The 13398-nt window shown below is 27.0% G+C and overlaps 1 protein-coding gene across 1 annotated transcript; it reads left to right on the top strand.

Annotated features, from left to right (window-relative positions):
* The first annotated feature begins 6192 nt into the window (after positions 1 to 6192).
* On the top strand, positions 6193 to 9441 carry LOC109800281 (spermidine synthase 1). Its single transcript, XM_020361063.3, has 9 exons — positions 6193 to 6378; positions 6695 to 6771; positions 6932 to 7054; positions 7832 to 7936; positions 8247 to 8319; positions 8415 to 8486; positions 8581 to 8776; positions 8890 to 9016; positions 9122 to 9441. Exons 1-9 carry the CDS (start codon positions 6234 to 6236, stop codon positions 9185 to 9187), a joined length of 984 nt encoding a protein of 327 aa, XP_020216652.1. The 5' UTR covers positions 6193 to 6233; the 3' UTR covers positions 9188 to 9441.
* The last annotated feature ends 3957 nt before the right edge of the window (positions 9442 to 13398 follow it).

Here is a 13398-nt window from a genome sequence, read left to right as displayed (position 1 = left end):
GACGATAGCAAAACAAAAAGCAGAAACCCTAATTGAAAGCCCTATCATTCTTATTTGTACTTTTGAAATTAGGATGTAACATGTGGGGATCGTGGCAGTTTGAGTAGGCATATACTGCAGCCGAAAGCACATTTTTAAAATGAGAACACTGAACACACACCCCAAAACCATATTCCTTTTTGCTTTCTATTCGACCCCATTCGACTATCTTTCTCTGTCAAATGCACTGCTCATTACATATTTCCAAAATTTAAGATTATATTTAATTAATATGATTCATGTAATATTTTTTATAAGTATTTAAATAAAATAATATTTTTTATTACGTAATATTAATTTTATATTAAATCAAAGTAATATATAAACTTTAAAATATTATTTAATTGATGGTATTAAAAAAATATTTTAACAAATATCTAAATAAATCGGTATTTTCTGATAAAATATTATTTACATTTTAATAAATATGATGTTAAAATATGCAGGTTAAACATACAATTTTTATGAATATATCTATGATACAAATTTATTATTAAATAAAATATAATTTTTTTAAAATTTAATACTTATATATATAAATATAAATTGACGTGTGTACAGTATAGTTTTTACTTTGTAAATTTTATTTTATTTTTTATTTTAATAAATTACCTTAAATTTAATTATATTTATAATTTTTTATCCAGTGATTAAATGATAGTGAACTAAAAATATTTTAAACATATGTTTTAATAAAATGTTTATTTTAAAATTTTATGATGAATGCTTTTTAGGATATTAAGTTAAAAATGCTCTACATTATATATTTTAAATTTTTAATATAATAAGAGAGTGATAGTATAATACTCATATATCTAAGAAATAAAAGTGTAATTTATTTTATTTTATCATATGAAGAGAGAATAATGAAATGTTATTTCTCTTTGGGGAATATATTAATTTAGTCAAATCTTAGGGGGATGTATTGGATTAGGATTTTAAAAGATTTTTTTAGTTAAATTTTTTTTTGTGGATTTTAAAAGACTTTGCAGAATTTTCATGACTTTTAAGACTTTGAAGGATTTTGCAAGACTTTAAATCAGGATTTTAATGGATTCTGCAAGACTTTTAAATCAGAATTTTACGGGACTTTGTGGATTTTGTAGAATTTTCGTGGATTTTTGACATATGATAAAATTTCAAAAAAATTCATAAATTCAAATTTAAAGAGTCAAAGACAAATAAAAAAAAACAACAATATCTAAATAATAATAATAATTATTATTATTATTATTCTCTATAATATCATATCCTCTAAAATAACATTCATCCACATATTCATAGCTATACTAGTCTTCCAAACATTAGCGTTTTCTCGCTCTTACTCATGAATTTGAATAATAAGTTCAAAAATATGATCTTCATTAACATGTAATGTTGAAGATGAATGATCAAATACCTTGGCCATTATAAAAAAATATGTAAAAATAGAAATATAGAAACATAAGATAATTTTTTATATAAAAGATTAGTATATTCGATACTGAGAAAATATTTAGATATATAAATTTTTTAATATAAACAGAAGTATTTAGATACAGAGAATATATATATAATTATTTTAGTTATATATTATATGATAACTTTTGAACAATATTTATAAATATAAATTATTCTAACAAATATTTTAACAATATTTCCTTTTTTTTTTAAATAATTTAAGCGAGACATAAACCTTAAATCCTAAAAAAATTAGATACTGCAATGTCTTATATTAATTTATTTTTTTAAAATATAAAAAAAAATCCTAATTTCACAATATAAAAATTAAAAAAGTTAATAGTAAAAAAAATAAAATAATTGTTAAGTCATAAAAGAAGGAGGGATAAGAGTAACAAAGTTAAGGAAATTAGAGAGATCGCAGTTTTTATACTGAGAGGGTTTTTCCCCAATTAAGATCCATTTTTATCTCATTCTACTCACAAAAACCTTAACTCAAATTCATCTTTATATATATATATATATATATATATATATATATATATATATATGGGGAATGCTAATGTACTCCCACCTATTTTTTAGTGGGAGTATGTTAGCAACCTACACCAATTTTTTAGGACAAAAAAACCACTCATTTATTTTGATTTGGTTAATTCGTACAAAGGATATTATAGTAATTTAATTTAATTTTAAATAAAAATAAAAATATTTTCTCTCTCTTATTAATTTCATTCTCCAATTCATTTATTTTTTCTATTAATAATTTTTTATTTGTTCAGAGAGAGAGGAGGGAGACATCATGAGAGATGGAAGAGAAATGAGTTAAAGAAAGAATTTAATAGGAGAGAGATAAATAAGTTAGAGAAATAATTTAATAAGAAAGAGAAATGAGTTGGAGAAGAAATTTAATAAGAGAGAGAAATGATTTAGAGAATGAAATTAATAAGAGAGAGGAAATATTTTGTTTTCATTTAAAATTAAATTAAATTACTATAATATCATTTGTACGAATTAACCAAATCAAAATAAATGAGTGGTTTTTTTGTCCTAAAAAATTGGTGTAGGTTGCTAACATACTCCCACTAAAAAATAGGTGGGAGTACATTAGCATTCCCCTATATATATATATTGTAGAGATTATGATATCAATTTCATCTTTTACCTTTTCTTTTTCTTGATGTGTGTTATAAAATAGAGCAGATCAATTAAAGAGAACGAAGAAAAAAATAGAGCAAGTTAATGACATTATCATTTACATATAAGAGCTTCACAAAATAGGAGAATAGAATGGGAACAATACTACAGTATTATATATAAGCAATGAACAGTAGTGCAGTATTATTAGCAAAGAAAAAATGAAGAAGACAAAAGCATAGAAAAAAAAAGATGAAAAATTCACTTGAAAATTCTTGAAGCACTTGAAAAGTCACTTCAAAAAATCCTTCAAAATCTTATGGGTTTGGATGAGATTGTTTTATGAATTTGGTATTTATAGATAACACTAAAAAGTCTAAAATCCCTCTAATATAACAATCCTTTAAAATCCTTATATTTTTTCATATCAATGGATTTTTTTTAAGTTGTAAAAAATCTCAAATAAATACCAATAGATTTTAATGAACTCTTTAAAAAATCTTGAAAATTCATATTGAATACCACTAGATTATTTTTAAGTGACATAAAATTCTGATTGAATACCAACAGACTTTTTTACTCAAAAAAAGTCTTTTAAAATCTTATGAAATCCTAAACCAATACAGCCCTGTAAATTTACTTTAATAATGTAAGTTAAATGAATCAACGTTTCAACTCTTATGTATTAAACATTAACATTTATCTTGAATTAGAATACTGAGTTTTTGTTTAATGAGAAGATTTTTAATTTTTAATTTTTTTTATTTAATTTAATTTTTATTTACTATATTGTACAATAAAACTTTTAGGAGCTTTTAGTCAACGAGATTATTTTTAGATTTTTTTTAACTCTTATCTAATTTAATTTTTATTTATCATAATTATCAACCCTTATATATTAAATATTGTTGGATTGAGCGCTTACCACTAGGCCAAAAGTTATAGTGGATATAGTCAGGGCGCAACTCTTTCTACTTAAGAAGTAGGAGCCCAAGCGCTATGATTCGACAGTGACTTGGCCCACCTAGCCTCCGTCACGGGACAATTGATGCAACCCGCAACAATCTCCCCCTCAGTAATTGCCCCGCTGGGTATCGAACTCATGACCTTGGCTCTGATACCAATTGTTGGATCGAGCGCTTACCACTAGGCCAAAAGCTATAGCTGATAGTCAGGGCGCAACTCTTTCTACTTAAGAGCGTAGCAGCCCAAGCGCCATGATTTGACAGTGACTTGGCCCACCTAACCTCCGTCACGGGACAATTGATGCAACCCGCAACAAATATGAATATCTATGTCATGGGAGAGTGTTTTTAGAAATTTTCATTAATGAGAGAGATCTTTTTTAACAATTCCTATATGTTAAACACAAATATTTATCTTGTATAAGAACATTTTTAAAGATTTATCTTTGACAATAATTTTTAGAGATTTTTTATTTTTTTTTATCTATTTTTATTTATTTATCATAATTATCAACTCCTTAATATTAAATAGAAACTTACAAAAAGTGTTTTTGGATATTTTTCTTTGATGATAAGATTTTTAAGATTTTTTTTAACTCCTTATCTAATTCATTTTTTATTTATTATAATTATTTATGAATTAAAATTTAATATTTTTAATAAATTATCAATAAATAAAAATAATATCATGTTACAATATAATTATTTTTCATAAATCTAAAATATAATTTATATGTTATTGTTAAAAAATATATTTTATATGTTTAAAAACATCTATTCATACAAATTTTAAACATGATTCATATATTTAAATATAATATTTATTTATATTATATTTTATTATGAATTTTAGTTATATATAATAAATATTAATGCACATATTAAAATACTCGTTAAATTATATATTTTAACATGCAATTAAAAATCATTTTATAAATTTACTGGATTTTATTCTTCTAAAACGAAGGAATTAAATTTAGAGGGTATAATGATAATTATTTATTAAAAATAAATAATTAATATTATAATTAATTTTAAATTTTATTTTATAAAAGTTTAATTTTATCATAAATTTTAATAATTAATTTTATAATCAATAATTTTGAGAATAATTTATCATATAAAATACATTCTCTCACTTTGTCCATTTCTTATATCCCATTTCTTATATAAAGTGATATAGAGCATTGTTATAGTGTTCGAAACAGAAGCTAAAATTTCGTTCGAATAATTATAAAATTATTATTTTAAAAAATTTTATTATAAAACAATTATTTTATAATAAATTTTTAAAAAATAATAATTTTTAATTATTCGAACGAAATTTCATCTTCTCTTTTTGGATGATACAACATTTTCCAAGTATATATTAAAACTATTGAACGTAAAAGGTAAAACTGTCATAATTGATAACGAATCTATTTGATTCATCTTTTAAATTATGCGTAAATTCATTTTAAACCCAATTCGATAAATTAGCAAGTTAGTTATATCATATGGTGGCCGACCCGGCCGAACCCCCTAGTACTCGACGCGACCGACCCGATCGACCTAGCCGAGACCGCCGACCACCCTTTACTTGATCTTAACACGTCGGCAGGCTCGGCCAAGTCACGGATTCATGCAAGGATAATTACGGAGAGGTTAATTTACGTAATGCACCGGATTTGCCCCCTAATTTCCCGGGGATCAGTCCCTAATTGCGGCCCAATAAGAATCACTATAAATAGGACCCCTGCGAAGTACGTAACTAACTTTCAATTACCGTATTTATTACGTCGAGTACTTACTTGAGCGTTAGAGTGTCTTTGCAGGCACCCTCTCCCTCACTTCGGACTACTCGGAGAAGGACGAGAAGACCTAGACTCAAGACCAAACCCACTACAACAAGAATAATTGAAGTGTGTATCATAACACAGAAACATTAGTGAAACAATGTAAAAACATGACCAATGTAAAATTAAGGAAGAGTTAAAGTTGGTCATTTCTCACATTTAATATGGTAAGTTAGATTAAAGATATGTTTGTTTCAATTTAAGAAGAAGTATTTTCAAATAAACGTTTTAAAAAATATTTTTTTAAAAAATAAATAAGAATTGCATCTTAACGAAAGAAAAAAAATTGCTTATTTTTTAAAAAAATTAAATTTAAACAAATACATTTTTTTGGGTAGATAATTTAAACAAATACGGAAAAAATAAAAAGAAAAAGTGTTTTTTTCATTTGAAAAAACACTTTTTTAGAAAACAAATTTAAACCAACAACATATCCTAAATGAGATTATTCACTCCTTTGATAACTCTAATTTAACGAAATGTGTTTCAATGTAATTAATAATCTTAAATTTCAGTCACACATATCCAATTGTGTTAGATAATTATAAAATATATTTCTACAACGAATAGTTATTATTAAAATAATAAGAATAAAAAGATAAGCAAGAGATTTATTAAAAAAGAAAAAAGAAAAAAAAAAGAAGTGAGAGAAAGGCAAAGCAAAGAGCGTGTCGGTTTAGTATTAGGTTTTTCACCTAATGCGACAGTAACATAAATTTAAAAAATATTATTTTTTTTGTATATATAAATAAGTTGTAACACCTATATAAGGAGCAGAAGAGAGGGTGGGTTTGGTTCGCTACGGAGGAGTTGAGAGATGGCTGCGGAGAACGTAGTTGAGAGCAGAGACTTACCCACAAAGAGGCAAAGGGAAGAAGAAGAACAAAATGGGGTCTCCGATCACCCTGGCATATCCGCCGTCATCCCCGGTTGGTTCTCCGAAATCAGCCCAATGTGGCCTGGTTAGTCTCTTCTATTTTCACTACGCTATCTTATCAAATCTCTCTCCTTTATTACATTTTGGACTTATTTTACCCCTTATTATTGCCGGTTAACTTGCCCTTTCTTATGTTTTTTTTTTTTTTTTTTTTTCAAAACAATGATAAGTGCATATATTTTTGTGTAGATGGTATTGGTTAAAAGATGCATCTTTTGTTGTTAGCAGTAAAAGAAGTGCATCTTCTAGCTTTTGTTGTTGTATACTTCTAGCATGGAATGTTTGTGCTTGTTATCTGTGATAATGAGGCGCGTGTATTGGAATCTGATTGTGATTTGCAGGGGAGGCGCACTCCTTGAAGGTGGAAAAGATTCTGTTTCAAGGGAAGTCTGAGTATCAGAATGTCATGGTTTTTCAGGTATGGGTACCTAAAGTTTGAATTTTTGATGTGTTTTTGCCCTTTTGGTGGTATTCGTTTGTCTTGGTATTTGTAGCTTAAGTGTGAAATTTTGATAGGTTTTTGCCCTCTTGGTGGTATTGGTTTTAACTACGGTGTATTCTGTGATTTATTTTTGCAGTCGTCAACATATGGCAAGGTTCTTGTTCTGGATGGGGTTATTCAGCTCACTGAAAGGGACGAGTGTGCCTACCAAGAGATGATCACTCATCTTCCTCTCTGCTCGATTCCAAACCCCAAAAAGGTATTTTGATAGAGTCCCTCTACTAGCCTCTGGAATTTATTAATTACATGTCTAGTTTGCTCATTTTTGTCGCCAAATTTTGTGTGGTTTGATAAAATCTGTTTGTTTGAACCTTTCCTTTCCTTAAAAAAGGACTTTATGAAATTTTAGAGATGTTTGGGACTTTGGGTAAACTTATTCTAATAATCAGAAGCAGAAAAAAAAAAAAAAAAAGCAGCTGCAGTAGTAGTAGAGAGAGAATAAGTTTTAAAAATGTGTTTTCTATCATCTTTCCCAGATACAAATCAGCTTCTACTTATATAAAAACCTCTGGAAAATTTAAAGCCTAAATAAACGGACCCAATATTTTGAGTATGATTGTAAGGCAGTGTATAGTTTTTAGTCATTGTATGTAGAGATTTTGGGGAGTGTTAGAAGAATTTGTGAAAAGATGTCTATATTGATTTGTTTACTCAGATCCATGTGTCCATCACCGTGCTGACTTGAGCTACACTGCTGGTTTATATTCAGCATACCAACATTAGTTTGTCTGCAGTCTATTGATGTATTAGGTTGCTTTTACCTTTAGAAGAGTGCAGAATGACAGTGTTGATGAGAGTAGGAAGGATCACACTCATGCAGTAAGGCATCTGGGATATGAATTGAACCACACTCGAGAATGAAATGTTGGATAATTATAAGCAAGAATTTTTTTAGGAATATTATCCTGTTTTCCCTGCGTGACATTCTATGTGTATGGAATTAATCGTTCTTTTCCTCGCTGCTTTTTTCTGTTAGGTTTTGGTTATTGGTGGAGGAGATGGTGGAGTCCTGCGGGAAGTATCACGACATTCCTCAGTAGAGAAGATAGACATTTGCGAAATAGACAAGATGGTTGTTGATGTGAGTAATGGCACTCTGACTATTCCTTCCTATCTCTAATCAAAGCTAAATAGAGCATATAATTCTTTACAGATAGACTACCACACAGCGTATAATTTGTTTCTCACTCTTTTCATGTTTTACCCAAGTTGATGGGATTTCTCTACTTAATGATATTTGTTATTGCCATAATGCCATGCTGTTTTTTCTTTCTCTTTTTTTCAATTGGCCAGAAAAAATCAACCTTTTTATGCTCAATGAATAATGACTTCTTGTATAGCAGTATTTTCCCATTGCCCACTATCATAATTGAAATCCTCACTCTTTGCAGGTCTCCAAACAATTTTTCCCCGATATAGCAGTAGGTTTTGACGACCCACGTGTGACACTTCATATTGGTGATGGTATGATCAGCGACCCTCCATATTTTATGTCCCTTAACTACTTCACTGTTTAGGAGATAACGTTTCTAATGATATCTTGTCTCTCAATGATCTAGGAGTTGCATTTTTGAAGGCTGTTCCAGAAGGAACTTATGATGCAGTTATAGTGGATTCATCTGACCCTATTGGTAGCGTATATCTGTAACGCCTTTCAATTTTTTCTGGCCTTTTACTGTTAATATAACAAGCTTTTTTATTGAGGTTATATTTGTGATCATTAAGGTCCTGCTCAAGAGCTGTTTGAAAAGCCTTTTTTCGAGTCTGTTGCAAGGGCTCTTCGTCCAGGAGGAGTTGTGTGTACTCAAGCAGAAAGTATATGGCTTCACATGCACATCATTGAGGACATTGTGGCTAATTGTCGCCAGATATTCAAAGGTTCTGTCAACTATGCATGGACCACGGTTCCTACATACCCAAGGTATGTTCTTTCAAAATTTATACTCCATTTTCCCATTTGCAGTCTTCATAACATACCCCATTGATTATATGACCATATCCATACTTATGTTACTTTGATTATTTTCATTTCAGTGGTATGATTGGTTTTATGCTTTGCTCAACTGAGGGGCCTTCTGTTGATTTCAAGCATCCAGTGAATCCTATAGATGAGAATGATAGTCAGCAGTCAACAAGACCATTGAAATTTTACAACTCTGAGGTTTGCTGCTCCAACCATGTTCATTTTTTGCTGCTCCCAACTGATTATTCTCTCTCTCCTTTTCTCACTGGACTGTTATATTTTTGTCTATGCTTTTTATTTCAGATTCATACAGCGGCTTTCTGTTTGCCGTCTTTTGCTAAGAGGGCGATTGGTTCTAAAGCAAATTGAGAATATTTAGCATGGGAATGAAGAAGCAAGTGTGGCTGTAGGCATTCATCCTTTTACTGGATTGGTCCATCCTTCAATGAACCGTGAAATAAGTTAAGAGCTTCAAGATGACACTGAAGAGCAACTTTTATTTCATGAAATGAGTTGTAGATGATGGATTCTGTTACTAGTAATTTTTATTATTGGCTATAGAACCTCGGTTAGCAGTTGAGATAACATTTTGTTTAATGCATATGCTATTGCTCTTTTTTATATCTTTGAAATTTGTTCTTTTAAGTTTTAGCTTGTTTAATTGCAAAACACATTATTCCTATATAATTAAAATTCACGATTAATAATTTTTTAATGTATAAATTTTACATGTATGAATCATATTTTAGATTTATAATGAATATTGAGTTTGAGATACAATAGACTTATTTTTTTTTAAAATTATGATTGAAATTAAATTTAGAGAGGTAAACGGACATTGAAAGATATATACGGTTAAAAAGATGTAAAGAGAAAAAATGAAAAGGACAACGAGTTTTATTCTAATTTATAATATAAGATTTAATTATACTAGCGTTAGGTATAAATAGACTTGTAAGCTACTAGACTAACGATTCACTCACAAATTTATCTATTTAAATTAATTTAATTATATTTTTACATGTTAAGTTGAATAATTTTTATGTTATCTGATTATAAATGAGATGAATATTATGTCAAGAAATTTGTTACTCGATAAATTTGAATTAGTTTTATCTATAAGAAATTATTAAATTAAATTAAAAATACTACACATAATATAATGTATAATATATTATTATATATATATATATATATATATATAATTTTATTTATTTTTTTAAAATATTGTAGTAATGAGTTTATTGATTAAATTAGAGGAGGTATAGATTAAACAGTAATAATAATTTAATCCTAGTTGTTATGTAATTCAAAATTTATTAGTGAAATAATACTTTCTTGTTTGAAATATTTGTAATTTTTCATGTATAATTGTTGTATGTTGTTTGTATAATAAATTATGTATTCAAATTTGAATTAAGAATCTTTTTTTTTTTTTTTTTTATAATTTGTTTCAATTTTCTTAAAAAAAATTAATTGTTCAATTCAATGACCATACTTTTTCAATCTGATTGCAATTGGATTGAGTTATAACTTGACTCATCTCATCTCCATTAAGTTTAATTGAGTTAGGTAATAAAATAATCTAAATCTGATCCGACCCGTTTACATCACTAAGTACGAGAAATTTATGTGATTTGATTAACATATATGCACGTGTCTATATATATATATTAAAAAAATATTTTAAAAGGCTATAGTTCCACATGGTGCCTACATGAAAATTGTTAAGACTTACAACAATAATGACAACAGTGGTGTCACTCCAAGCTATAATAATTTTCACATTGGCATCATGTGACACATTGCAACAAGATTTTTGATTAAAAAATTAAAAAAATAATCATGTGACAAAATTGTCTTTGAGTTAACTGATGACTCTCTATTAGTTATTCTAAAGTGAAAATTTGTTTAAAATAATATCATTTTTATAATGTATTTCAAAAATTACTCCATATTAATCAAATAACCCTTAACTAATGACACTTTATTGACCACTTTAAAGTAAAATTTTGTTTAAAATAACCTCACTTTTATAATTACTTTCAAAAACTATTCTACATCAATCAAATAACCCTTCTTAACACACACACACACAAAATTACTCCACATCAATCAAATAATCCCTTTTAACACACGCGCACATACAAATACAAAATTACTCCATATTAATCAAATAACTTCTCTTAATACATATAAACATGCACACACAAAACTACTGTACATAGATCAAATCTTAACATACACACTTTGCTCTACATAGATCAAATCTTAACATACACACTTTCTAATATAAATATTCATTTATTTAATTTAACTATCAAAATACTTGCATACAAAAATTTAATTCAATCATATTTAATTACACTTTTCCCTATAATTTAAATATTTACCCAAATGATATAAATATTCACCCATTTAATTGAGATATTGCTATAATTTCATGTAGAATAATTTATACTATCTTTAAATACAATCTAAAAGATATATAATATATAAGTATAATAAAATGTGTATATAAAAAATAGAAGTTTGTATACTATGTTAAATAAATATTTCTCTCAATTTTTAACCCCGTTCTAGTTATGAAAAATTAGCTTACTAAGCACATTTGACATAATTAAAACTAAATGAAATATGTTGATTTAGTTCTTCTGTCTTTTCTCTTATTTTGTTTTAGAAAGGTGTGTCAATTTGTTGCTGCCCTGTTAGTCTGACACTCAAATTTGAGCTTAGGTTTTCTCAAGAATGTAGGCTTTCACTTATCTTATGGAAACGAACAAACTAAAATTTTGCACAACACAGCGTAATTCCCTTTCATCTCTTCATGTTTATTGTCAATGTAGTGGTTACTGTTTATACTCTAGTCCTTGTGGCTTTGTTCAACATACATCAGTTTCATGTTTTCTTACTTGCTTTGCATCTTCATTCATGATTAGTCTATTTGCAATATTGTACTCGTGAAGTTAAGTATGGTAAATTTATAATTGTAAGGCAGGAAGATCACTGTGCATTTGAGCAACTTGTTAGTGAAAGTTTAGCCTTTGATTGCTTCAGTGAAAAGGGAGAGGAGGGAATGGAAGAAGTCAGAAGTATATGTTTGTATAATTGTTGAACTGAATCTATCAATATATTTGATTCTACATTTAAAATGAAAACATGTAAGTGTAAGACTACATTTGAAGGGTTTCAATCGAGTAAGCAAATACACAAGTAATATGTTTAGTGTAACAAATTTGAGTAGAAACATATGTAAAATAAAGTGAACTCTACACCACATAACTTTTCATCTACTGCTACAATTCATTTTTTATGTGAAAAGTTTCCTTGTTTAAAATCGATTTTTAGATATATTATTTAAAAAATATATAAAAATATTAAAAATAATTATTGTTTTCATAAAATAAAAAATATTTTAAATTTATTGATTTACTTTTTTTATTATTAATTTAATATAAATTAATTAAAAAATTATTTTTTCTATACTCTTTTATCAAACAAATTCAACTTTCACTCTATTTTTTTTTATCTATTCATTTTCTTTTTCTTCTTTTCATTTTATTTATTTATTTATTTTCTAGCAAACAATGTTACATAAATTCTTAAGCATGGATAAGAATCTACCTTCAAAGCATTAACTTAAAGAAAAATGATAGATCGTTCGAAATAACATCTCGAAAATCATTCTCAATCATTAAAACATTAATTTAAATTGTAAAATATTAAATTAAATAATTATTTTATAATAAATTTATTAAAAATATTAATATTTTAATATCTCGGAACTCGTTTCGAAGGATATGAAAAGTATTATTGTGAGAATCCAAAATGACCTCTTTATGTTTTTTTTCCTGTTCTGACACAGGAGTGCTTCTAAAGAAGAAACTGATTTATTTTCATTATTGTTGCAATCATTAGCTTTCATTATGCTGATTAGAGTAGTAGCTAAAGAAGCTAATAATTACGATAAATCATGAAAACAAATCAATTGTTCTCGTCAATCTCACACCAATATCATTTCAAGTGGGAATCATATATCTGACATGACTATACTACGTAATCATAATTCTCAAACTGAAACAACAATATAAGCTTTTTTTTTTAATAAATATTATTATTATATTTATTTTATTTTTAATTTTTATTATTTAAATATATTTTTTCTATATTAATTTTTTTAATCTCTATAATTTAAGATATATATTTTTAGTTCTTATACTTGTTATTTTATAATTTTTTTTAACTTTTATAAATTTTAATAAAATAAATTTAATATTAAATATAAATTAATATCTTTATCATGTTAATATAAAAAAAACAATGTTACAAAAAAATAACAACAATGACTAAAAATATTAAAGAAATTTCAGTTATAAAGACTAAAATTTTTTATCTTATATTATTGTAATATTATGTTAGGAGTTTGTTTTTTTTTTTAGTTGGGTGAGGTGAATGTGTTTTAGATTGAATTGGATAAAAACTTGTTTTTCTTCTCTTAGTTCTAGTATTGCCTTGGTCTTGGGTGCCGAAAAGTAGAGCTGTCAAAATAGGCTTAGCCCGATGAGTCAACCCGGCTCATC

The sequence above is a fragment of the Cajanus cajan genome, chromosome 11, assembly GCF_000230855.2.
Source record: "Cajanus cajan strain Asha chromosome 11, NIPB_CcT2T_4, whole genome shotgun sequence".
NCBI classification, from domain to species: domain Eukaryota; kingdom Viridiplantae; phylum Streptophyta; class Magnoliopsida; order Fabales; family Fabaceae; genus Cajanus; species Cajanus cajan.
Note: the sequence above shows the minus strand (reverse complement) of the source record. Positions and strands in the feature narration are given on the sequence as shown.

Coding starts and splice junctions, on each gene's coding strand:
- LOC109800281 (XM_020361063.3), top strand. CDS start 6,234: ATGGCTGCGGAGAACGTAGTTGAGAGCAGAGACTTACCCACAAAGAGG. Junction 8,320..8,414: donor GACACTTCATATTGGTGATG/GTATGATCAGCG, acceptor TCAATGATCTAG/GAGTTGCATTTTTGAAGGCT. Junction 9,017..9,121: donor TGAAATTTTACAACTCTGAG/GTTTGCTGCTCC, acceptor TTTTTATTTCAG/ATTCATACAGCGGCTTTCTG.